At 48.4% G+C, this 27,849-nt stretch overlaps 1 protein-coding gene across 7 annotated transcripts in view; it reads right to left on the bottom strand.

Moving 5' to 3' along the window:
• Positions 1–27,849, bottom strand: part of ARNT2 (aryl hydrocarbon receptor nuclear translocator 2) — an 803,119-nt gene that overhangs the window by 61,630 nt on the left and 713,640 nt on the right. For 5 of the 7 annotated variants that reach the window (XM_085644710.1, XM_085644712.1, XM_085644715.1 and 2 more), the window contains 2 exons: positions 12,934–13,096; positions 12,195–12,331 (listed from right to left, as the gene is read on the bottom strand). In XM_085644710.1, coding sequence (XP_085500836.1) covers positions 12,195–12,331; positions 12,934–13,096 — 300 coding nt within the window. The remainder of the gene's footprint in view (positions 1–12,194; positions 12,332–12,933; positions 13,097–27,849) is intronic. The other 2 variants (XM_085644711.1, XM_085644713.1) reach the window with 1 other exon arrangement.

The following is a 27,849-nucleotide window of genomic DNA, read 5'->3' as shown; positions in this document are numbered from 1 at the left end:
TCGTCGAAGGTATTCATCGACGGTGGAAGCGCTGTTGACGGTGAAGACCCCGACAATGGCGGAGGCGTCGACGTTGGCAGCATCATCGGCAATGCAGGTGCTGACGAAGAGATTAGCGTCAACGGTGTAATAGTTGCCGCCAACTATGGCAAAACCTTTGACAATCTAATCCTGGTCGATGAAGCTTCCGTAGATGGTGCAAGTGTCATCGACGACTGCTGGGAGACGGAACCCAACGGCAGTTTTGTCATTGACGAGGTCTTCTTCTTCGACGACGATGCCTTGACAGACTCTGACTGAGTCTTTGAATGTTTAGAGGCAGTTTTTGAGGCAGATGTTACCTCAGAAGGGAATAGAAGCTTACTTCTTTTTGAGGCAGCATGCTCAGACTCACGATGGGTCTTTTTTTACGCTTTCTAATGTCCATCAGGGATTCCACAGATCTAGCCCTCTTCTTAGAGAGCTGGACTGACGCCTGGGAACTTACACTGCCTTCCTCATCAGAGACCACAGAGGATTTACATTTTAGCCTCTCCAACCAGATAAGTAGTTTGCCTGCTCTATCTTTCAAAGTTTTTGAAGAAACAGTTCTACATATTCCACAGTCATTCACCTTATGAAGAGGGTACAGGCAGTAAATACAATCCTTATGGATATCTTCAGCATGCAGCCTTTTCTTATCACCTGACCCACAAGGCCTGAAGAGTCCTTTCTTAGAAATATTTTACATCATGAAATCACAGATATCCAAGATGAAGAGAAAAAACGGAGCACAGCTCAGGGAGACTCCCTGTCACAATGACCAACGACGTGCGGTAGAAAATCTGAGGTACTTTCCTCTCTGTGAAGTCTTCTAGAGGGTGCTGATGTCTGATTGGCTGTGTTTTTAACTTTGGTTCTTTATACAAAAGGATATGGATGGGCTAATGCAGTGACTGCAAAGCATTGTTGCCGATGATAAGATTAATTCCTGCTATGATAATATTTACCGTGAGGGTGCCACCTCGACGGCGGGATGATTCAAGCCTGTGAATGTATGAATGATCCAATACTGGATAATACTGGGTGTAACTGGTGGAGGCAAAACTGGCGTACTCGATATGTCTGGTTGAGGTAGTGGCCTCTCTGGCTGATCCCCTTGCAGTGGAAACCTTTCTCTGTCGTCCACCAACATTACTTGCTGGTCTTGGACTAGAGAAGGTGGCAGATGGGCCATGTCACTAGGATGCAGTTCTGGTTGAAAACCATACGACTGGTAGTGACCAGATGGGGCCATGTAGCTTTGTTGATAATACTGTTCTTAATAATGGAAATCATCCTCATCATCTTCTTGACATTTAACGTGTAGCTCTGATGGGCTATGAGCTACACCATAAATACCATCATCCTCAGAGTCCTCTTGTCCAAGAGATTCAATGGGATGAAAAGCGATCCCTTACTGTACGCTGACATGGCTGGGCATATGAATGTTTTGGTTACCTTGGCGATATCAGTAACAATCGTCGACGGTGTCGTAGACGGTGCAGATACAGCCGGTTGAGGAGATTCCGTCATCAACTGTGTCACTGTCAACGGTAGAGACGTCGACGGAGCGCACGCCGACGAGTCACTCGTAGACGTGGTCTTAGTCAACAGTATCTTCATCGGCGGTATGTTCATCAATGATATTTTCGTCTACGGAAGTGTGTCAACAGACGTCGATCCCAACGTCGGCGGGCTTTTAGAGAGTGAAACTCTCGTCAACAGTATGGGACTTAATATTGCCATCGTCATCATAGTTGTTGTCGTCGACGGTGCCAACAATGTAATAATGATTGTGGTCGACACAACATGTGTGGCAACGAAATCAATGGTTTTTTGCCAGATTTATGCCTCAAAGGGTTTGAAGAAGAGGCTCTGGGTTGGTTTTTGTCCATTCTGGAGGTGTAGTAGGCACAGATAAAGCAGGCTCTGAGGAAGGTTTCATTACTTTATACTTTTTAGAGTCCTTGGTCCCATTAGAAGGTTTGTGGCGTTTCCTACTTTCTCTAGAGGAACTCTCCTGCGACCTGACTCCCTTGTGAGACTTAAAGGATTTATCACTTTTTACCTCTGAAGAAACTGCCTGGTGTTTAATGGTCTGAAGCCACCATAACAACCTTCCTTCTCTATCCTTGAAAGTCTTTGAGGAAAAGGTAAGGCAGATTTTGAATTCCCTTACCTCATTCTTAGGATGCAGGCAATATTTACAATCCTTGTGTGGATCGTCCACATGAACCCTTTCCACAGGTTTTACATGGGGGAAAAAAGGCCTCTGTTGTCAGACATGGTGTCAAGTTTGTAAAAAATCCAGTAGTTGTAAGAAGAAAAAACCAAGTAGCACTCAGGGAGGTTCCCTTCCACATGACGTGCGGTGACAATCTGAGGGTATCTGCCTGTGGAGGAAATGTTCTAGAGGGTGCTAGCAGCAGATTGGCTGCGTTCAGAGCTTGGTACTTTTTTAATGAGGACATAGATAGGCTATTAAATCCAAGGCCTGGGGCCATTATAGCCTATGGCAGTTATCTATTACAGCTTGATTAGGTTACCGTGGGACTCCCATCTTGATGACAGGGAATGATTCAAGCATGTGAATATATGAACGATACCCCAATACTGGATAATCTAGGGTTAGACAGAGTATACCCCAGAAATGTAAGTAACCTCTTCTTAACTGTTACTTACCATCAGAGGCTCAACTAATGTAAATAATACGTTGCATAAGTACTACACAAATTCTGAAGGATGGTGACCTCTCAGGGTGTGGTCTTCAAGCTGACGGCCTCTGACTGGTTGAAGTTTGGTTATTTTAAAATGAAGGGAGTAAGCTACTAAACAGTCTTTGCTTCAGCCTTAAACTTACATTAACATAGCATTGCTATTGAGATGTTACTGTGGGGCTGCCAACAGGATGACCGGGATGATTCAATCATGTGGATCTATGAAAGATACAATTCTGGAGAAGCAAATGGTAGTTGGATACTGAGCAACTCTGATCAAGACATCCTGAAAAGTATTGATGTCATTAATGGGGGAACTACTGACTGGTGGTGAATCTGCCATGGTCATAGGATCTCTCCTGGTTCATGATTTTGAAGAGAAATATGTAGAAAAAGAGTATGTCCTAATACCGTCTAGAATGTGACCTGTGAGGAAAATGTGATCTAACAGTAAAAGACCAGGATTGTTTTGGTACCAGCGTCAGGCATAATGCATGGTCTTTATGGTGGGGCCTTGGTTGTGTTTCTTAGAAATTGGAGTGAATGGGTAAGCAGGTCTTGTTAAAGAAGTCTCCAGAGGCACTGCATGCTGAGGAGGTGATTAAGCTCTTGGTGGTGCAGTCTATGGTACTTCAACCACCAGAATAGCGAGCCTTGTAGAGCATGCCCATGAATATTTTGAATTTGAGGTCAAAGGCAGTCTCCAAGATTTCAGTTTGCGGACCTATTCCGCAGACTGAAGAGAGGCTCATTCTATTAGTAAGCCTTACTAGAAAATAGTGCTTCAACACAGTTGAAAGTACATGCTTCATCATGGTCAACTACCTTGACAGTCAACAAGTTGGCATAGTAGCTTGCCTCAATGTCATTGACCTAATTCAAGAAAGATTGCATGAAGAGGTCTCCTCTTGGTTCTCCCTCTGGGGGAGCCCTTGGGTTGGAAACAGGACCACCGGTGGAAGGCCCCTTTTCTTTACACTTTTGACCTTCCAGCTGGGGAACTCTTGACATCCGTGCTAGTCCTACTGATGCTCATAAGATAGATGTTCTGTCTGTCCTTCAAGGTGCATATTGAAAACTTCCTGCAGTAGTTGCATTTGTCAGGAATATTGGTATCTGAGGTGAACAATTGAATATGCTACTTACCAGTATGCATCTGTTCTTGGCATGTAGGGCTGCTGACATTCATATCTGTGCATAGATCGCCGCCTAGTGTTGGGTCCGGATGTTTGCACGTTGTTGTCCTGGAAGAGTCTTCGAAGTATCCTTGGATAGGTGACTCCTCCCCTGGACTACAGTGCGCATGGGCATCCTCTCCATCCTCAGATTGTTTTTCGCCATTGTGGCAGTGATGGAGTAGATACAGAAAGTGATGACCATGCTTGCAATAATTCTGAGAGCTGCAGCTGCGACAGGCGCCGGGGAGGAGGGAGGGCGATATGAATGTCAGCAGCCCTACATGCCAAGAACAGATGCATACTGGTAAGTAGCATATTCAGTTCGAGGCATGTGGGCTGCTGAATTCATATCTGTGCATAGAATACATAGCAGTGCCCTCTATTGGCGGCGGCTACCCGTGCCAGCTGCAGCGGTCTGAAAAAGTGTTTTGAGAACAGCCTGTCCTACAGCTGCCTGCTGTTTTGACTGCACATCTACGCAATAGTGTTTTGTAAATGTGTGTGTAGTGGACCATGTGGCTGCTCTGCATATATCATGCAGGGGAATATTTCCTAGGAAGGCCATGGAAGCCCCCAACTTGCGTGTTGAGTGGGCTCGTGGTGGAATAGTTAATGTGCGTTTTGCCTTTTGATAACAGATTTGAATACACTTAACTATCCATCTGGCTATCCCTGCTTTGGAGATGGCGTTACCTTTGTGGTGTGGGGCAAAGGCAACGAACAGTTGTTTTGTCTTCCTGAAGGGTTTAGTCCTGTCGATGTAGTACATGAGGGCCCTCCGTACATCTAGTGTATGTAATGCCCTCTCTGCAACAGTTTGTGGGTTTTGGAAGAAAACGGGCAGTTCAATAGTCTGGTTCATGTGGAACTGCGATATTACCTTGGGCATGAATTTGGGGTTGGTACGTAGTACGACCCTGTTGGCGTGAACCTGAATAAATGGCTCTTGAACGGTTAGTGCCTGGAGTTCACTAACTCTTCTTAGGGAAGTGATCGCTACCAGGAAGGCTACTTTCCAGGTAAGGAATTGAATCTCGCATGAGTGTAGAGGTTCAAAGGGTGGACCCATCAGGCGTGTGAGGACCAAGTTGAGGTTCCACATTGGAGCCGGTGGGTGACTAGGTGGAATGACTCGTTTGAGTCCTTCCAAGAATGCTTTGATGGCAGGCACTCTGAAGAGAGAGAGGTGCTGCCTGGTTTGCAGATAGGCTGATATTGCGGTCAAATGGACACGTATAGAGGTGTACGCCAGATTGCATCGGTATAGGTGTAAGAGGTAACATATGATGTTGTGGATGGATGCGTCCAGCGGGTTAATGTCATTATTACCGCAATAAATGACGAACCGTTTCCATTTGGCTGCATAGCAAGCTCTTGTAGTGGGTCTCCTGGCCTCCTTGATGATGTCCATACAGTCAGGTGGCAGATTGAGATAGCCAAACTCTAGGACTTCAGGAGCCAGATCGCCAGGTTCAGCTGTTGCGGATCTGGGTGCTGAACCTCTCCATGGTTCTGCGTCAAATGCGCGGGTTTGATCCGCAGCCTTTGATGCGGTACCACGGAAAGTTCGAGGAAGGTGGTGTACCACGGCTGGCGTGCCCACGTGGGAGCAACTAGGACGAGTGTCAGGGAGTGTTGTCGGAGTTTGCGAGCCACCAGCAGTATCAACGGTGCTGGGGGAAAAGCGTACGCAAATTTGCCGGACCAGTTCATCCATATCGCATTGCCCTGCGACTGCGGGTGTGGGAATCTGGCGGCGAAGCTTTGGCATTTTGCGTTTTCGCTTGTCGCGAATAGGTCTATTTCTGGGTGACCCCACTGCTGGAAGTACGGTTGGAGTACCGATGGGTGTAACTCCCACTCGTGCATCTGGTGGCTGTGTCTGCTGAGCAGATCCGCCATCTGGTTGTCCTTGCCGGGGAGGTGTTCCGCCATGAGGAACATGTTCCTCTGAATGGCCCACTTCCACATGCTCTGAGCCAGATGAGACAACTGTGGAGAGTGTGTCCCTCCCTGCTTCTGTATGTAGTACATTGCGGTCATGTTGTCCGTCCGGATCAACACGACCTTGTTGCACAGATGTACTTTGAAAGCCTTCATGGCCAGGAAGATTGCCATCAGTTCCAGAAGGTTGATGTGCATCTTCTTCTGTTGTGTCGTCCATAGTCCCTGCACTGTGTAGTGGAGTACATGAGCTCCCCATCCCTGGAGAGACGCGTCCGCTGTCAGTACTATTTGTGGAACAGGCTCTTGGAACGGTCGGCCCTTGCAAAGGTTTTGTGGATTCCACCAATGCAGAGAGTTGTATGCCCGACCGCTCACCAACACTAGGTCTTTCAACTGTCCTTGAGCCTGATTCCACTGACGTGCTAGGCACTCCTGAAGTGGGCGCATATGTAATCTCGCGTGCGGGACTATGAAGATGCAGGAGGCCATCATGCCTATCAACTGCATAAACACTCGCGCTGGAAGCGAGTGGTTGGGTCTGAACTTGGAGATCAGCGCTTGTATGCCGTTGATCCTCACTAAATTTGGCTGAGCTGTGGCCGCCAGAGTGTCTATAGTCGCACCTAGGTACTGTTGTACGTGTGCGGGCTGGAGATGAGACTTTGGGTAATTTAGTGAGAATCCCAGACTGTGAAGAAGGTGAATGGTACGGGACACGTGGCTTGCACATTGCTGGGCTGATCTCGCTTGAACGAGCCAGTCGTCTAGGTAGGGGTAGACGTGTATGTGCTGTCTCCGTAAATGTGCCGCCACCGTAGCTAGGCACTTTGTGAAAACCCTGGGCGCTGTTGTCACGCCGAAGGGAAGGACTTTGAACTGATAGTGCTGCCCCTGAACAGTGAACCTGAGGTATTTTTTGTGTGAGGGGTGGATGGGTATGTGAAAATACGCATCCTTGAGGTCCAGTGATGCTAGGAAGTCTCCCTGCTGGAGAAGCGGAAGGACTTGCTGTAGAGTGAGCATGTGAAAGTGCTCCGAAAGAATGTACTGGTTCAGGGGTCTCAGGTCTAATATAGGCCTGAGCGACCCGTCCTTTTTTGGAATTAAGAAGTAGAGGGAGTAAACCCCCGTGCCCCGCTCGTGGACGGGTACGACCTCGATAGCGCCTTTTAGAAGCATACTTTCTACCTCTTGCTGTAAGAGCGTCAAGTGCTCTGAGGACATAGGACGGTTTCTTGGTGGTATTGTGGGTGGAGTGGAAGTTAACTCCAGACAGTAACCGTATTTTATAATATCTTTGACCCACCTGTCCGTGGTGATGGAGTTCCACGTGGACAGGAACCGTTGTAGCCTTCCCCCGACAGGTGTTATGTGGTCGGGAGGAAGGGAGAGGGCGTCACTGCTTGTTCTTGGGGGAGGACCTGGTGTTGCCGTAGCCACGTCCTCTGCCCTTGGTACTGGAGCCACGATAGCCACCTCGGGTGTTCTTATCGTAGGTGGTCTGCGTATTACCCTTGTTATATGTTTGTTGTGACCCCTGTCCTCTGCCTGCTCCCTTGTTTCCGGGGCGACGAAAGGAGCCGCTCCGAAAGGACTGAGTTTGTAGGGCGCCCATGGACTTTGCAGTGTCCGTGTCCTTTTTTATCTTCTCGAGGGTGGCGTCAACCTCAGGCCCGAACAAAAAGTCGGGGTTGACGGGCTGATTAAGTATATTGTTTTGTACCTCAGGCTTGAATCCTGAGATACGTAGCCAGGCGTGACGTCGTAGGATGACGCTAGTGTTGATGGCCCTGGCAGCCGTGTCAGCAGCGTCTAGTGCACATTTGATGGCAGCATTTGTGAGTAGCTGTCCCTCTCTGATAAGGATTTCTGCACCTTCTTTGTAGGGGTCAGGGAGGTGTTGAAGGAGTTGCTCCATTGTGTCATAGTGCGCCCTATCGTAGCGAGCGAGGAGCGCTTGAGTGTTAGCTATGCGCCATATGCTTGCAGCTTGTGCGGCAACTCGCTTGCCGGAGGTCTCCAGCACCTTGGACTCCTTGTCCGGGGGAGGAGCGTCACCCGTTGTCTGCGAGTGTGCCCTCTTGCGGGCATTCGCCACAACGATGGAGTCGAGTGGTAATTGTCCTCTGATGTAAGTAGGATCCCCAGGTGCTGATCTGTATTTCTTATCGATCCTGGGGTTTATCACTCGTGCCCTGGTGGGTTCCCTGAAAATGTCAGTGGCTGGCTTAAGGACCCCCTTCAACATTGGCAGAGTCTTTACATGTCTTTCTGAGGATGCAAAGGTGTCCATTAGAAAGTCATCTTCGATGATATCAGAGTGAAGCTGTACATCATGGTTGTTCGCCGCCCGTTCAATCAGAGCGTTGAACGCCGCAGTATCCTCTGTGGGTGACGTTTTTGCCCCATATAGTTGTGGGTCCTGTGCATCAAGAGGTGCACTGGGGTCTGCAGGGTCGCCCCAAGTTTGGTCAGGGTCCTGCTGGTCATCAGGGTCCGTGTCCACATGGTAGGGGACTTGTTCACCCATGTAGTCCTCCAATGCATCCGTGTCGGAGCGTGTGGGGGAGGCCCGGTGTGGATCCTGGTAGGGTGAATGAAAGGGTTCATACAGGAGAGGTTCTGTGTCCACAGGCAGCTTCCTCTTTAGCGGGATCCTGAAAGGTTCCAATGGCGGTTCCGAAGTTATCCTTCGGTCGTGGAGAATCATCCTGCCAGTGTCGGCGTCGATGACGCGTGACGGAGACGGCTCGACAGGCGTAACCGCAGTTTTGGTGGCCTGTGTCCTGAGTTGAAACGCCTTCGGGATTGTGGATGGAGGCAAGCCGAAGGTAATGCTGGTCGGCACCGACGAAACCGCTGGATCGATCGAACCCGACTGGTCCTGGAGGGCAGCCTTGGTTTTGCAGCCTGGCATTGCGCCAGGCCGTACTCGGGGCGCCTTAGAGGTCGTGGCCCCCGCCAGGGTCGTCGAGGCGGCTGCAGATATCTTCTGCGCCCGTGGTGCATCGAGCCGAGGTGCGGAGATCACCGTCGACGTCTTCGACACGTGAGGTTTCGGTGTCGTCGAGGGAGTGCTGCGAGGCGTAGCAGGCGGGACGGCCCTCGGTGTCGGTGGCGTCGACGCCGGTAACCGAGCAGGTTTTTCGGCGCCGATGGCCTTCTTCCGTTTGTCGACTCCCATGTCGCCCGTCTCGAGTTCGGCACCGAAGTCCCCCTTGGTGCGGTCGGTGCCGACACGGTGCGCCGGCGTCGAAGGTGTTGAAGGCCTCGATCCGACTAGCGCCACTTTCAGTTTCGGTTTCGTAGGAACCTGAGCAGCTTTCGGTTTCGGTTTCGTGGAAGGGAAACCAGCTGGCTTAAGCGGTAATGGCTGCCGCTGAACGTCCGAGGCCGGGCCCGAGGGCGGGGCCGAAGGACTGCGTGATAGGTCTCGGGTAAGGCCCGAAGGCGATCCCTCGACCGGAGCCATAGTCTGTGGCACTGGTGAATTCTCGGTTTGAACAGGTAGGCCTTGTTCATCATCGGAGCTACTCTCTTCGGCCCCTAAGGCCTCCTCGTCGTCTCCTACCTCGGTGTCGTCTTCACCTCTGTGGAAGAGTGACTCGTCGGCCTCGTCCGATCCGGGTTCTTGGTCGGAAACGGGACTGGAGGGTAAGACTTCTACTTCTTCGACGTCGTCCGCGTCGTCGAAGATGTCAGCTGGGGCCGGTGCCGCGTGCTGCGCTTCGAGCCTCGCCGCTCGACGATTCCGCAGAGTCTTCTTTGAACGGAACCGGGCACAGGCCATACATGTCGACTCGTCGTGGTCCGGCGAAAGGCATTTGTTGCACACCGGATGGACGTCGATGTGTGGGTACTTCGCATTACATACCGGACACCTTTTGAATGGCGTCCTCGATTCCATCGTCGAAGTAGTTGATGGACAGGTAAATGCGAACAAAGTCGGTGCTAAAAGTTAGTAAACTAACAGAGAATATCGAAAACCGATCGATAAACAGAACCGACGCGAACTAAAGGCCTTGTGGCCTCGACAAAAGTTTTTCCTAACTTGAGCTAAGATAGCACATCCGAACCCAATGGCGGAAAAAAACAATCTGAGGATGGAGAGGATGCCCATGCGCACTGTAGTCCAGGGGAGGAGTCACCTATCCAAGGATACTTCGAAGACTCTTCCAGGACAACAACGTGCAAACATCCGGACCCAACACTAGGCGGCGATCTATGCACAGATATGAATTCAGCAGCCCACATGCCTCGAACACACAGATTATGAGGATGTGATTGTGCCTTTTTTTCTGCCTCACAAAGGGCACTTAAAAAAAAGTGATGGCATTTTTTTTAAAGAAATAAAAATATCTCCTGCAAGGAAATAGAAAAATAGTCAAAGGGCCTAATTGTGAGTTGGCTAGTCTTTCCTGCAGAGCAAGCATAGAGACTGAATTCAAATTACCAGCGAGAAACACTGCAGCAAGGTTTAGCCATTCCTGAAATGAGAAATAATTGTTCAGACCGAATTTACCATGCAGTTTTCAGCATTTCACTTGACAAAAATCAGGAATTTTCCACTTGCTGTTAGCAGATTTCAAGTGTCTTCAATTCTGCTGATGGATGGTGGTTTGGTTAGTGCAGGGTTGAAGGGCACACTTATGCCTATCCGAGGGGAGCATTCCCTGATCCCCCCAGACTGCTGTAGGAGGAGAGTATGTATCGCTGAAATGGCCCTGCCGTGCAGCAAGTCTAACATGACAAGTGTCTCTGGGCCCAGAATTATGGGCCAAGTTGATACTTCCAGGCCCAGGCACTCTTGTAATGGGGCCTGGAGGTATTGCTCTGGGTGAACTAGCCCCACATGCAATGTGGTCCCAAGTCATAAGTAACGTCGATTAAAGCGTTTTTAAAGACGGTTTAGAAAGAATTCCAGTGGGAATAAAAAACAAAAAAGGCCAAGCCCAGTGCTCCAGGATTCTCTCACCTAGACTTTGAAAAAAGAACTAAAGCAATTGTCATTGACAGAGCATGACGAGATATTGGAGGACTTGAAGTCCGTAAATCCTGAGTGTCATCTCCCAGTCTACAGGCTAGAGGCTACAGTGCCACATCTTTAAAAAAGGTTGGTAAATTAGCTTTTTTTCTGGTCACCTAGTTCCCCTGGTGACATTTATATTTTTTTAAAGGAGCTTTAGATTCTAAAGAAAATAAGCATGTCTGGCCAATGCAACTTTTTTATAGACTGTTAAATTATTTCACAATAAATAAGAAGATATGGCATATCTAATGAAAAGCGATATGCTTTAGTATTAGTATGCGTTTTAGTAAACTAAATATACTTTCTTTGAAATAGTGCTCCAGGACACCACACATGGGTAAAACAATTCAGCGCTTACGATTAGAGACCCCCTGAAAGACAATCCATCGTGTATGAATATCAAAGAAAATCCTATTATAGAGAAAGTTGTCTGTAATCGTTCGATTTCAGCCCTCCTGGACTGTGATTTTGCACACTATATATAATATGATGTTAGGGCTTTTTTTACATTAATGTTGAGAGAAGAGCACAGCTAGGTGCATCTGGGCAGGAGTGAAGCACAACCATGCTCTTGGTTCAGTGTGTTCTTTGGTTGCCAGACAACGGGCTATCATGACACTTTCTGTAGGGGTTTTTCTGGTAAAACATTAAAGTTCTACTAGTCCTTCGACAGGCATGCCAGTCAGTGATGGAAGGAAATGTTAGCTGCAATTACTGGGCAGAAACACAGTGAAAATTGAATACTGCAAAGAGCAAAAAAAATAAAAAACGCACACACAATTCATCCAAGATCGCAGGGAGGATGCAATTGCTATGCATTGGGGGATTGCTGATGTGCCGAAGGCAAGGGGATGGGCTAAGGAGCTCGCCAAATGCATGACTGCTGAAAAAGAGGTGTTTAAATATAGAGGATGCCCTAAGATATGGGATAAAAAATGGGGCAAAAGGAACATTTATCGTGGGGAGATATGCATCTCACCTACTGTGGAGATGGAGATGCAAGAACAGAGAAATGGCCATGTTTGAATGAATGTATGTGAATGTATTAATACTATATTACGACTATCATGGTATTATATGCCAAATGTTTTCTATGCCACTGATATGGTGTTACTAGTGACTGTTCAGTTCTACAAAATAATAAAAACATCTTAAAAAAAAAATGTCATCCAAGATTGTCAAAGCATGATTAACAGCGCTTGAAAATCCACTTTGCATATTGTTCTCACACAAAATAACCACAGGTGCTCCTTGCTAGTCGAAGCATTTTAATGTTGTGTACATAAATGAAATGCCTTTTACCTGAAAGACTTCAGCTTGCCCAGCCTGCTGGTGTGAGTGCTGCTCTCCGCTCTGTTGATTGTGATGTTGACTCTGCCACTGAGACCAAACCTCTGATGGTCTTCCCTGAAACTGGCCACTGCTCTGTCCGCTTTCTGCTGAAAAATAACAAATGGGGTTGGGAGGAGGAAGCAATCTTAGAAGACACAGTTCAGAAAATCCAGTGTGGAATAGTGATAGTAAGAACATTCTTTCGACTTACACGGCTGAATTTAGGGAACAGGTGTGATTGTGAGAATGCCATTGGGATAATATGACACATACGATAAATTAATGGCAGACGGACCATGGAAGCTCAAATAAAGAAATTACAGATAAAAAAGATACACAAGGAAGCACAGATGTAGATATAACATTCCTTGCTTCAGCAATGAATGCCATCTCTGGGAAGGCCAAACCCTGTGGACAATGGATAAATGAGCATAGGGAGCACATATCAACTGGCAAAAATTAACCCCATGGGAGCCCGTAAAGCTGCAGCGCAAGCTTTCCATCCTCATGGCATCTCAGTATGTGGAAGTTGCCTTATGAGCCTGGCCTGTGACGAACAGCCCTCAGAAACTGAAAGCCAGTGAAGTACAGCTTTGATTTTACACCAACCTGCCCTCATACAGCTAAAGTTGCAAGTAAGCTGCTCCTCAAAAAACAGTCACCAGGCAAAATGAATGGTTTGACATCGTAAATGTGACAAAGTGCTTACCAAAACCTGTGTTGCGATTCGCAAGGTTAGAGTAATTTCCACTGGGAGATGAGGTGGCCGGGCTGGAAAGAGGGCTGTAAGAGGACGGATCCGATGGATATGTGTGGCTGCTTCCGATCCCAAACGGGGAAGACTGGGACTTGCCTGCCTGTGAAGGGATTTGCTGAGAAACAAACACGTGTAAATGCTTACGCCCAGCAACAATTAACACAATCCAGAATCTTAAACAAAAAAGAAAAGGCAAAATTACAAATTCAATAGCTGGGAGAGCTGACATGCATGCAGCTACCATCAGCTGAATGTACTGAAATCGAACTACAACGAAGGAAGAAAACTTGCATTTGCTCTGCCCATATTAATGACAGCACAGCCTAATCATAAGGAAGGGATCCCACTGAATATTTTGACTTGTCTAAAAACTTGCCCTAGTGTCAGTAATGTGCCAAACTGAGAAAGGGGTAAAAGAAAAAATCACTTCTAAAGGAAGACACCGAAAAATACCAAGGTATATTTCACCCACGAATGACAAACCTTGTCTGGACTCAATTATTTAACTCTGCTCTTCCTCTCCAGCACATATTCTATGTCTACTGTCCCATATCTGATGCACTCTGTTCTACAGCCTCCTGCCGTCATCTACCTTGACACGCTTTTTCACTGCACCATTCAATACAGAGTCAAAGTCTGATTGCAGTAGCTGGCTACTCAAGTACCATATTGGTTAGCCAATCTGAAATAGTTTACTTGAACAGTTCCCACCAATGATGTACATATTCATTACATTTTATAATCTCTACCTTCTAATGCCCTATACCCATCTTCATTTTCTATTAGCCTCATTTAGATCATTGCATAGTGGCAGTAGTACCATCATATATAAACGTCCCAGCAATGTACAAAGAGCGATTACACCTGCCACCCCATTATAACTCCTTCCCCCAGCATCTTTTCCTTACATGGTTCATTTGGTCCCCAAAGTGAGACAAACAAGTTACTTACCTTCGGTAACTATATATCTGTAAGAAACTTTAGTTAGTTAGATTCCTTACCTTAGAATATCCCCAGGCGTCAGGCTGGATCCGGAAAGATTTGTCAGCAAAATCCTTGCGCGTCGCTAGTCGTCGTCTGCGGATCCGTGTCCGTCGTCAGCGTCGTGATCGCCGGGATGTCGTCATCGGAGTACTTAGACGCCACCCTCGCGTGCTGATGTCAGTTCTTGTACATAGCTTTCCGCGGCAGGAACGCAGAGCCATGCAAGAGACAGACACTGGTGCCATGAATCTAGGGCCCTGAAAGGGATAACCTTAACCCTAGACATCAGTTCGCAGAACGGGGAGGATGGGTGGGGTGGTAAGGAATCTAACTAATTCATGTTTCTTACAGATATATCGTTACCGAAGGTAAGTAACTTGTTCGCTTGAAAGAAACACGTTAGTTAGATTTCTTACCTTGGAATAGATACCCCAGCAATACCAACCCCGGTGGTGGGTCTGCGAACCAAGATCACACCAGGAAGTCCTGGAGGACAGAACGGCCAAAGAAGCCGTCCCTCCGGACTTGGCTGTCCAGGCAGTAATGCTTAGCAAACGTGTGCAGCGAGGCCCACGTAGCTGCCTGACAAATGTCCTGTAGAGGGACTCCCCGACCCAGGGCAGTAGTAGCCGCTGTGGCCCGAGTGGAATGTGCCCGCAGCCCCACAGGAGGTTACTTGTTAGCCAAGGAATAACAGGCCTTAATGCACAAAACGACCCACCGAGAGATGGTCCGCTTGTGCACTGCCCGCCCCTTCTTAGCGCCCACGTAACCAACGAAGAGTTGGTCGTCCACCCGGAACTGTTTCGTACGGTCCAGATTGAAGGACAGTGCTCGTTTTGGGTCCAGACGGTGGAGCCTCTCTTCCTCTTTCGAGGGATGCGGAGGCGAAAAGAAGGTGGGCAATGTTACAGATTGGCCGATGTGAAAGGCAGTTACCACCTTAGGGAGAAAGGAAGGACGAGTCCTGAGAACAACCTTGTCCGGATGGACAGAGAGGAAAGGAGGCTTAGAAGAGAGCCTGGAGCTCACTCACCCGTCTAGCAGAGGTGATGGCAACCAGGAAAGCAGTCTTAAGAGTCAGAAGACGAAGATGACAATTATGAAGTGGCTCAAAAGGAGCGCACATCAGATAGGTTAACACCAGGTTCAAATCCCACTGAGGAATTACGAAGGGGACAGGAGGAAACATATGAGTAATGCCTTTAAAGAATCTAGCAACAACAGGGGACTTGAAAAGAGAAGGCTGATCAGGAAGCCGTAAGAAAGCAGAAACAGCTGAAAGGTATCCCTTGAGGGTGCCCAGAGCAGAGCCCTGCTGGGCCAGGGAAAGAAGAAAGAGGAGAACCTCAGAAAGAGGGGCGGAAAGGAGATCCACAGCCTTTGCTGTGCACCATGCCACAAATCTGTTCCACCTGCAGGCGTATACCGTTTTAGTGGAGGGACGCCTGGCTGCCAGAAAGACATCAGTGACTTCAGGAGGCAAGTCAAATGGCATCAACTGCCGCCACTCAATCTCCACGCATGGAGGTGGAGGCTGGACAGGTTCGGGTGGAGGACCGTCCCCTGCTGCTGCGACAGAAGGTCCTCTTGAAGAGGCAGTCGAATCGGGGTATCGATTGACAGACTGAGTAGCTCGGGATACCAGTATCTCCGTGCCCAATCCGGAGCCACAAGGATGACTTAGGCCCGGTCGTGCCTGATCTTCTTCAGCACTCTGGGCAGAAGTGGCATAGGCGGAAAGGCGTACAACAGACCGCAACTCCACTCGCGACGAAAAGCGTCGCCGAGCGAGTGCCGCCTTGGAAATTCCAACGCGCAGAACTGATGACATTGCGCGTTCTCTTCGGTGGCGAATACATCTAACCAAGGCTCTCCCCACTGCCGAAAGAGACCTTACGCCACGTCCGAGTTCAGACGCCACTCGTGATCCATCTTGCACCGGCGGCTGAGTTCGTCCGCCCTGGCGTTCAGAGAACCCGCCAGGTGTTAAACCACCAGGGTGATGCCCTGATGTTCCAGCCATGTCCAGAGGCGCAGGGTCCAAGACCCCACCCCGTTTGTTGCAATACCACATGGTGGTGGTGTTGTCCGTGAACACCTGCACTACACTTCCCCGGACAGAGGGAAGGAATGCCTTCAGAGCAAGCCGGATCGCCCGCAGCTCCAAGAGGTTGATATGGAGCCGGGACTCCGCCGGAGACCAGAGGCCTCTGATCTCTGCCTCTCCCATGTGGCCCCCCCATCCCAGGAGGGACGCATCCGTCACAACTATGTGCTCCAGTTGGGGTAGGGAGAGGGATCTGCCAATGACCCAATCGCGGTCCGTGAACCACCACTTCAACTGTCTTGCAGTGCCCTCTGAGATCAGGACGCGGTCAGACAGGTTGCCCTGATGCTGGGCCCACAGGAACTTCAGGTCCCACTGCAGAGCCCGCATCCACCATCTGGCGTGATGTACCAGCAGGATGCAGGAGGCCATCAGACCCAGCAGCCGCAGCACCAACCTGACCGAAATCCGGGACAAAAGCTGAAAGATCGGAATCAGAGGCTGAATATCCCGAACCCGCTGTTCTGGAGGATGGACCCGGAACTGAGTCGAGTCCAGAACCGCTCCAATGAAAAGGAGCTTCGGGGAGGGACTCAGATGCGACTTCGGCACATTGATGGAGAACCCCAGCAAATGCAGGAGGTCGGCCATAGTCTGGAGGTGGGAAACGACTGTCTGGGGCGAGCCCGCCTTCAACAGCCAGTCGTCGAGATAGGGGAAGACTGGAACACCTAATCTGCGCAAATGAGCTGCGACCACCGCCATCACTTTCGTGAACACCCAAGGGGCACTGGTGAAGCCGAAGGGATGCACGGAAAACTGAAAGTGCTCGTGGCCTGCCGTGAATCGCAGATAACACCAGTGGGCTGGCAGGACGGGCATGTGAAAATATGCGTCCTGCAAGTCCAACGCTACCATCCAGTCTCCAGGGTCTAGGGCAGCCAGAACCTGAGCTAAGGTGAGCATCTTGAACTTCTCCTTCCGGAGCAAGGCGTTGATGCTCCTGAGGTCCAAGATAGGGCGTAGGCCCCCTTTGCCCTTCTTGGGAAGCAGAAAGTAGTGGGAATAACAACCTGACCTACTTCTGGGCCAAGAACGCGCTCGATGGCTCCCTTGGCCAAGAGGGCCGTAACTTCCTCCTGCAGAAGTTGCAAGTGATCCCCCGACATGCGGTGGTACGGCTGGAGGGGGGTCGCCTGAAGGGGAGGGAGTAGCTCCTTCGGACGATTTGCAGCACCCACCTGTCCGATGTGATGGTACGCCAGTGGAGCAGGTGATGGCGAACTCTGCCTCCCACTGGCGTGGAATGGGCCTGAAAGCTCAGACTAGGAAGGCTTTGAGGCAGATGCTGCTAGGGCAGATGTGGGCTGACTGGCTCTCTGTCTCCCTGCTCCGCCTCGGCGGAATCCACGTCTGCGACCGCGTTGAGGCTGGTTCTGCGGCTTGTGGCTAGACGGACGTGTGGGGGAGTCCCTTCCTTGGCCACGAAAGGGGCGAAAAGCAGAAGTTTGCGGGCGTGGGGCCGAGAGGTCCAAGGACTTTGCCATAGCCCTGGAGTCCTTAAAGCGCTCCAGCGCACTATCCGCTTTGTCGCCAAAAAGGCGACGGCCATCGAAGGGCATGTCCATGAGGGTGCTCTGGACATCCCCGGAGAAATTTGTGGACCTCAGCCAGGCGTGGCAACGAATCGCCACCGTGGTTGCAATTGCCCTACCTAGCGACTCCGTTGTGTCAAGCCCACATCGTATCGAGTACCGCGCTGCATCTCGCCCCTCGGCAAGAGCCTGGGCGAGCTGTGTCTGGGCCTCCTCCGGACACTGGGGCAGCACGTCCGCCACTGTATCCCACAAGGAGTGGGTGTAACTGTCCAAAAGCCACGCAGTGTTGATAGACCGCAACCCCAAACTAAGGGAGGAAAACAGTTTCTTCCCAAACTGTTCCAACCTTTTGGATTCCCGATCCGGAGGAGCGGACGGGAAGGCAGTCTGGGAGGTAGAGGCCTGGATAACCAGGCTCTCAGGGGTGAGGTGCACCAACAGAAAGCTGGGGTCGCTCGGGCCACGGTCCGGTCCACAGGAGGGACTGTGGAGGGCTTGGACCAGGAGCCCATCAGAACATCCGTCAGTGCCTCATTGAACTGCAGTAGAGGCTCCAAGGAGCTTACTGGCGGTTGAAGCACTTCAGTGAGGAGGTTAGTCCTCACGGCCACTGCAGGGAGCTCCAGATGAAGGGCTTCGGCAGCCCAGCGCAGCACCACAGAATAGGTATCATCCTCCTCTGTAGCCACGGAGGGAGGAGAGATGAAGCCAGTGTCAGGGGAGGTGTCAAGACCACTGGCCTCCCCCAGCTCTTCTGCCCAGTCCTGGCTTAACTGACACTGCTGTGCCAGAGGGTCCTCGGACCCCTCACAGTCGTCCCCATCATCCGACTCCTGGTAGACAGGCTGAAAGTTCAGAGCCGGGTGGTAGATGAAACTCCCATCCATCGGCGCCGCTCAAACGCCGGGCCCGGACCGGGACTTAACCTGGGGACGACGTCGTCCGAAGACGGCGCCGGGGGAGACTCCGAAGGGGCCGGCGCCGGCGGAGGGGTCGTAAGGTCGACCGGCGTCGACCCGGATCCAGGCCTGGATCCCACGGGGGCCTGCTGTGTCGGGACCAAAGTCGACGACGGCGCCGGGGCCAGAGCCGGCGGCTCGCCAGGCCTCCCAGTCGGACCTGCGGGGCCCGAAGGCGAGCCGGCATGCCTCGATGGCGGAGCGAGACTCCTCATGGCCACGAGGAAGTCTCGGATCTCCGTCGGAGTCGCACCAGGTCCAGGGACCGGAGGGTGTGGGGCCGGATGCGAACCCTGCGGCTCCGAAGGAGCCGCACGGGTGGTGCCACCCGAACCCTTAGCCGAGTCGCGCGACCGGCGAGGGGAGTCAGAAGAGCGATGTCGTCTCTTCGACTTCTTGCTGCGCCTCGACTTACCGGAATGCGAGGACTTCGACCCCGACAAGCGGTGATGGCTGCGGCTCCGCGACCGGTCCCTCGACCTCCTCCTCGACCGGGACCTTGAGCGGTGGCAGAGCTTACTGCCGGATCTCGAGCAGCTTGCGGGACCGCTCCCACCTAGCCTTCGAGGTCAAGGCCCGGCAGTCGAGGCACGACTCGGCATCATGGTAACATGTTATGTTATAACCATAGTCACCATTTAGTGCTACCCATTGGCTCCCATTTTGTTCTAGGAAGAGCTGTAAGATGATGCATGTTTTTGAGGATTCAATGTAGTATTCAGCCTTCAGCCCTAAGTTAATTAACGTGTATAATTGTACAATTTCAAAACTTATGAACCATTCCTCCTTCATACACCATAAATATCGATAGTCATGCATTGTTGCCACACACAAATATTTAACAGGTGTATAATATATATCAAATGTTTGACACGGTTCTCTTGTGAGTTTTTATAGGCAATAGTATAAAATGTTATCAGGGCAATACACTTTACCCAGTAACTGGCATTGCCTTATACAGTATGCCACCGATTCTATAACGTCATGTTTCGATCAACATGTAATAAAGAGATGAGATGATTATGAAACCTGTACCCTTTAGGTTCAAAGATTATTCAAAATCATGCGACACTCTCCCATCCAACACATATAGTGGACAAAATGAAATCACAGAGTGGTGAAAATTATGAATGTGAAATTTTTAATAAATATCTGAAAAACTTTAAATTCGACTTTTCCATCTTTTTAAAGCCTCGTGCTTAGCGGAGGAGCCGCCACTGCGTTCAAGGAGGGAAATCGTCACAACAGGCCTCAAGTCGTTCGAGGTAAGTATCCCAGCATTCCAATGGATCCAATCCCTTTCCCCCTTTGTGCAATTGGTTGTGCACCAGTAGCTTGGCAGGCACCAACCAGAGCATGTCTGCCTGCTAACGTTTCAGTGGGGGTGCTCCGGTAGACTTCAAAGCCATAGTAATACATCATTTAGCTACGATAAGCGCTAAATTCTTGAATCTTAACAGACTTTTGTTTTTGTTGGTGATACACCCCGTATCAAGCAGGAATCAAGCTATCGTCACCGCTGATACCACCAGCGACACCTGATCCCAAAAGGGATGAACTAGTGTACATGACCACACCTTGTGAAGGAAGTCGGCCTTAGCGGATCTGCACCTCTGACATACATTAGAAGCACCGGGGAACATCTAGGTAATCCTATGTGGGTTGAGATATGCATGGTGCAGGAGCGTTGCATTCAATGTTGTAGACATATCTACAGCAGGTCTCACTTGGACAAAGAAGCCAGTCGCAAGTCTGTAACTTTGGAGTGACTTAGAAGAGGGGCACAGTCTGGCGAACGAGGGGCCTGAAGTACAACCATCCATTTGCAAACCAAAATGTGCAATCCACACAAACTGGTTTGTGAATGGCCACGCAATATGTGAGGCAACCTTTGCACTAATAAGTTCGATCACAAAATGCCTGTTTGCACTAATAGGTTCTATCACAAAATGCCTGTACGCAGGGGGTCACAAAGTGACCTGCCTAAAGAATACTAATTTGGTTGTTCATAATTTTCGACTCACTGATATTGGCAGTGAATGCAGGGAAGAAGGTCTACACAGCAAGCAGACCTATGTCCCTGCCATTGTATTCCTTAATGATACACTTTTTATTTTAAAGCTGCCTGTGTACACTTCCAAATGACAGGTGACGGTTTAAAAAAAAAAAATCACCTTTGAGAAAAACCTGCAAGGAGCAGGACTACTGTCTGCTCCCCTCAATGCTGCAACAGGATTCCAATAGGGTAAGCTGTCTCACATTGGCAGCTTCCCTATTCAAAATTATTTACCATGCCAAATCACGGACTGGTAAATGATCAATGACTGAGACTGCATCTGTAGTAACAAACCTTTTACACATATCTTTACAACTTCAAAATATAAGGCAGTGTGCCCTTTTCACATTACTTTCTATTTTTTAGAGGAGGAAATATTTTTCAGACTCTTAAAAGGGCATGCGTACATTTGAAAAGATCTTTTGTGTTTGCAAACCCCTAATTTTGCAAATCACTGGGTTTGCGACTGCAAAAGAGTTTCATATCTTTACCCCCATTATGTTTATTTTCTTTAGGAAGTATGTTTAGAGAGTCAAAGATCACAATTCCAATAATTTGTAGAGAAAGACTTGTCCAGAACAGTACAGGTAAGCGGAATTGGTCTCAAAGGCTCAAATGCTGCCCCATTTTAGCTTATCTGCCCTAGTACATTCTGATGCAATACACAGTGGTCTTATCAGGCGTAATCCATCAGTGGTGATTCTACCACGAGGCTCTTGTATGTCTGGATCACCTTCCCAACTCCACTGAATCTGCAGCCAATGGTGGTGCAGTCACGCCACAGGCCCACTCAGCACGCAAGGCCGTCAGGTAAACAACCTCTTCAGTGGTAGCGTTAGATTGGCATGCATTCAGAATAATTACTGGTTTACCAAAATAGATGTAAATCTGCACCCATAGAAGTACTTCTTGAATGTGAATTTACTACTTTTTGGAATTCACAAATATGGTCAGTAGTAGGGCTGAAAAGCTACGACATGTAATAGGATGAATGCTTGCAAATAATCTGACCAGTGGCAATCGCACAGGGTAGCATTCCAACCCATCGTATTTTACCCTCTGTGACACTTTTGACAGCGGCCCACCTAATGTAAATCACAACTGACCCTGTTCCCGAGGGAAACAATCCCTCAGTAACCTTGATCATCTCACCCCTCCACTCTGCAGCCCACTGCTTTTTTAGTGGGAAATTTGAGATTCATACTACCTGAATCTCGCTAAGTTACCCCCTGAGTTTGCTCTCTCTCCAAGATTAGTGTAAATTTTCCTACACCACCAACTATACCTATTTAGCAGTAGGCACCTGGACACCTAGCTTGCCACTTGCATGTGGCCTCCAATTCCTGCTTGTTCCAGCCTGATCCAGTGACACCGTAGCTGTCTGGGTTTTCCTGACCGGGTTGTGCCACTCACCGTTCTTCCCGCTAATAGAAGCCCCACCCACCCTAGGACCTACTTAATGCAGCCCACAGCACGACCACATCAGTAGGCACCAGGACACCTCGCTTGCAACTGGTCTGTGGCCTCCAGTTCTTGCTTGCTCCAGACTGAGCCAGTGACACCCATGGCTGCCTGGGTTTTTCTGCTGGGGTTTTCCCAACCGGGTTTTCCCACTCACCGTTCTTCCTGCCAACAGAATCCCCGCCCACCCGTGGACTTAGTTAATGCAGGCCGCAGTGCATCTGCACCATGCGAAAGGCAAGCCAGTCTGTAGCCGTCCACCCATGGACCGTGGCCAGCGCCGTGACCTCTGGTCCTCTCGCCCCCCCTGAAGATACACCATTGACGTGCTCTACACACTTGACTCCGGACGCCGCAACAAACACTGCCACCGCGCCGACCGACGCGCCACAGTAGGACATTTTACCTGTATCCACTGCCACTTCAACTGCCACTGCACACACACCAGCCCACCGACCAAACCCACCAAAACACACCACAGACACCACCTGAACAAAAACATCACCATGCATGTGCACTTCTCAATACAGGCTCATTATGCAAGCATTCCATGGGACCTCGACTCCACCCTCGCACCTGACATTGTCTTCTTCACTGAGACCTTGCTCAAACCCACATCCGCCCCAGACACTGCCACAGCAATCCCCGACAGATGAAATCATTCACTAGGACAGCACCAACAAGCCAGGAGGAGAACAGCCATCATCGACAGAGAGACCATACAGTGTACCACCACCGCCGACACCACCACCCCCACCCCCATGGAACATTTCAACCTCAAGCTCCACATAGACGACAAGACAACCATCAGAGGCACCTTTACATACTGACCCCCAGGCCCGCGGCCCAGATTCTGCAAAACCATCGCAGACTTCATTACGCCCCTAGCCTTAGACTTCAAGGAAATCTTCCTCGGCGGCTTAAATTTCCACATTGAAGACCCCAACAACAAAAACAGCGCACAGCTCCTTAACAGTATGAGCAGCCTCAGATTGACTCAGATCATCCACGGCCCTGCACACACAACAGGACACACGCTGGACCCAATTTCCACCTCCAGCAACCGCGTCAAATACAGCCATGTCACAGTACTCACATGAAGTGATCACTCCATCATCCACTACAGCATCTCCAGCCCCCACACCACCACCCCAAGATGACCAAAGTCCCCCCCCCCACCAGAGGTGGAACAAAATCTCAGAGACCAGCTGGGCAAATGTCCTCAACACCTCAAACCCTACTACCGCCACCAACCTCGAACTCAGAGTAAAAAACTTAAACGCCTGGATCACCAATTGTGCAGACAGCATCGTCCCCATCAAGAGCTCGACGCTCCATCTCCCACTTCGCAGCAACGACCTGGAACAGCCTCCTCATGCAACTCCGGACCATCACCTTACTTCTGGAATTCCAAATGGCCCTCAAGACCTGGCTGTTCGAATAAGCCTACGGGAATGTAAGCGCCTGGATACCCTATTTTGTGATTAGCAGCGCTTTATAAATCCTGATTGATTGATAACTAGGGATGCCTAAGTGGACTGATCTGAGGGAATTTCTGTTTTGGTGATAAACTCCTTAATTTAAACACTAACTTTCCACTAGCAGTATCACAAACCAAGTACTAAATTCTGGATGCAGAAGAAGATAAAAATGCTTAAACCAGAAACGGAAACTTCCAAAAAATCCCCCCTAAAAAGAGGGAACTGAAATATTTTCTTTTTTAAAAAAAAGAAAGTAATGGAAAATAATTACATAACAGTTTAGGTAATGGTAGGCCCTTTTCTGTCTCTACAATAACCCTAAAAGTCAGAGGAAGCACAGAGGTCAGAAAACAGTGCAGTGAAAACGAGTAAGGAAAAGCTTTTGGAGGCATGAAAACAAGGTAGCATGGGATGAGGAAGGGACAAAAGTGGTTGCTCTGCTGTAGGAAAAAAATGGGGCACAGGAGTAAAGGATTATGTGGTAAGCGGGTCAGCAAAGAAAAATAGATAGCGGTAGGTAGGACGAAGAGAATATCACTGTCGAACAGAGAAAGTGATTGAAAAGCAGAGCACTCGCAGCTATTGGTCCAGTTTAAGAAAATAAATCAATACTGGCCCTGCTGCATTTTAACAGAGTGTTTCATTAGATGGGACCCACTATACTACACAGCTGTAGAGACTTGAATCAAGTCAAGTCACAAGTCTTTATTTCGATTGTATCAATCATAAAAGACTAAAATTTACAAATTTGTAAAATGTATCATATTAAAGTTCCATGGTTTAAAAAGTATATAAAAATCAACAACCAACATTTAGAAGTATAGGGCCCTCAGTAAGCAAACCACATAATAATTTAAAAATATAAAATAGTACATACATATATATACACATACATAGACATATATATTTATATATACATATACATACATATATACATAAAAGCAATGGTGGCCATAAGACCACCGAAAATCGTTTATCAAAATACTTTACACACTAAGTAACACACAGACACAAAAATGTGTATCTAAACAACATAATGCTACTAAGCTGGTCCCATGCCCAAATTATTAGTATAATTATTAATATCTAACGTGACTAGAATTATGGCCCCTCATATTCTTGGCGCGGATAACCCACATCCAGCTCAGAAATTTGGCAACTGCAATTACTATTGATTCCTGCGTATTAGTCTTCAAAATCCTTAATGCCTCCATGCTTGATCTAGTGCCCATATTGAGGCAAACAGGTTTAAGCCATTTTGTCCTAGGATGCTTATAAGTAGGACATACAAACATTATATGGGCAATTGTTTCAACCTGTGCTGGACATGTAGAGCATTTATCATCCAATGCTGAGTCCCAGCTTTTTTTAAGTGCTTTTATCGGGAGGGAACCCACCCTAAATTGGTGATACCGCTTCCAATCATGGGGTTTAGTGATCACCTCCCAATAGGTTTCGAGCTCGGTCTCATGTTTAAGTTCCAGAAAACGCCTGGACATGATAGACCTTATTGTGGATGAAAAGCGCCTGATCTTAACCATATTCCAGTATTCTGCCTTATACACTTTTAGGTGGAAATGGGTTATGGGCAGCATCCTTCCACAGGCTACTCATCCCCATATTAATCAGGATGGTTTTAATTTTGTATAGCCATATAATTCTACGTGAACAGTCTGCCCCCCTTACTTCGTACAATGCATTAGCATACAAGGACAGCTCCGGGGTAGTCCAAAGCCTTCGCCAGAAAGCAATCGGCCGAAAACGCGCAATGTCCTCAATTGCTTGGCAACCCAAATCCAGATATAAGGGCAAAGTGGCGTTGATTGCGGAAGGCCTATTAAAGATCTCATAAATTTCTTTTGTGCAACCGTAAGAGATGACAAATCCTCAAAGCCCCATAGCTCAGCACCATACAATACAGAGGCGCTGATTTTTGAATTATAAATCTTTAAGGCAGGGGCAATGGGCTTTGTCTGTGATAATCTCTGTTCTTTAATAAGGACACCTGCTAATTGGGCATGTTTAAGAGCCAACATATCTATCTGAGGCTTCCAGTTTAATCTCCGGCCTAGAGTAATCCCCACATATGTGAAACCTTCTGTCTGCTCAAGGAGGACATTATTCATAAAAACTCTCCCTTTAATTACTTTATGTTTGTGGAGAACCATAAACTTGTTTTTTTCCACATTTACCTCTAGCTCATTGTCGTGGCAAAATACCTCGAAACGAGATAGGGCGGACTGTAGCCCTATTTGAGTTTTTGACAATATCAAAGTGTCGTCCGCAAACATGAGCAAGGGTATCTTTATACCAGCCAGTGTAGGGGCATCCGTGTGATAAGTAGAAAAATACTGAAATGCCCTATCAATAAATAAAGAAAACAGGGTGGGAGCCAACACGCACCCTTGACTTACCCCCTTTAAAACCGGGAACCTGTCCGTAACATTCCCCTGCATGCCCCAACGAACCTGTGCATACTTACAATTGTGTAGCTTGACTAAGATAGCCAATAATTCCGGTGGCATTCCCATGTCCACAAATGCACTCCACATTTTGGTTCGAGGGATCAAATCAAAGGCAGATTTAAGATCTATGAAGGCTGCGTAGATTGTACCCCCTCCGATAAGAACAACCCTCCAATAGATTAGCATAAATCTAAAAACTTGATCTATGGTGCTAGTGTGTGAGCGGAACCCCGCTTGTAAGGGGGACAAGATGTTCATATCATCAATCCAAGACTTGATTCTGTCCAACATTAGTCTAGCAACAATTTTTTGGATGGAATCAATGAGGCTTATCGGCCTATAGTTGCCTGGTAGGGAACGATCACCCTTTTTAAATATCGGAAGGATTTCTGCACCTACCCAAGTATTTGGAAGTGGTGCACCTGTTGCTATTGCATTTGCAAGCATCTGAATGTATGTTACCCATAAATCTTTATCATGCAAAAACAGGTCCGCCGGTATGCAATCTGGTCCAGGGGCCCTGCCTCTCGGGATTAACTTGAGAACAGAAGCTACCTCTAAACTAGTAAAGTGCAAAAGGGTAGTTGGAGTGGGCAATTGAAGGGTGTCATTGCTACCAATGGAGGCAGTAAACTGAGCCTTGAAATACGAGACCCACATCTCAGGAGTTACATAATTGACTGGTATTTGGTTTAGTGAACCGCTACCCCATTTGACCAGCTACCAAAATGTAATCATATTTTTCTCATTGCTAGCTGAAAGCAGATCTTGCCAATGTTTCTCATCCCAATCCTTCTTAGCCTGATGTTGGGCTTTCTTATACCCAACTCTCGCCTTTTTATTGCTTTCCATATCTCTAGATCTAATTACTCTCGAAAGTAATATACGCCTCTGCACAATTTATTATACCAAGAGGCTGGACTAAGGCATATTTTTTTCCTCGGTATACTACTTTTAATAAAGAATTTTTTACGATTCCTAAACAAATCATTATGTACCGGAGGAATCGTAGCATTAATATCCTCCTGGGAGTCACAGAATTGGAGGGACGCTATTGAATTGGCGACCAGTAACTTCATCTGGTCAAGATCACCATCATTATCTATAACCTTGGCCCATCTAACTCTTCTAGTATCATTAGTGAGCACAACACCAACTGAAGACAGCACAACTCCAACTGAAGACAGCTCAGCACCTGGAGAGTTAGCACCAGGGGGTTGTGGTCACTTTCATTCCGTTCCTGTACTTCCATATCCACTATGGATGACCAAAATTCTAGGTTAATAAAAATATAGTCTATCCGACTACTACTTAAGTAGTCAAAGGTGTGGGTACCCATTTTATCTGAATGAGTCCTTCCACTGACTGCCCTCACACCCCGTTCCAAAACACATCCCTTTAAGCTGCAAGACCGCCTCAGTCCATTTTTTAATTGGGCGCAAGTCTAATTGCGGGATGTTCCACTGTGCATCGTCCTCAGCACTAAGGTTGCCGTCCTCATGGTCTAGTGGTTCAAAGGAACAATTATAGTCTCCTCCTATTATCAAGTTACTACGGCCCCTATTGTTACCAATAAAGCTATCGACGATAGTAACTGTGTTCGATCCTCTGCCACCTGGCATTCCACTTGCATATACATTAAAAATCAATATGTCTGGTTCGGATGCCAACCGAAGCCGTATAACCATAATATCTGGACAGTCAATGTAAATTTCCTCAGCCTTAATACCTGCATGCTGTCGGATCCAACAAGTAAGTCCATGATTTTCAATAAAGGCTACCCACTCTAGTGAGGGGTTTTTTGCGGATAAACC

This window comes from Triturus cristatus, chromosome 3_1 (assembly GCF_964204655.1).
Source record: "Triturus cristatus chromosome 3_1, aTriCri1.1, whole genome shotgun sequence".
NCBI classification, from domain to species: domain Eukaryota; kingdom Metazoa; phylum Chordata; class Amphibia; order Caudata; family Salamandridae; genus Triturus; species Triturus cristatus.
The sequence above is the reverse complement of the archived record's forward strand: the minus strand, read 5'-3'. Positions and strand labels throughout refer to the sequence as shown.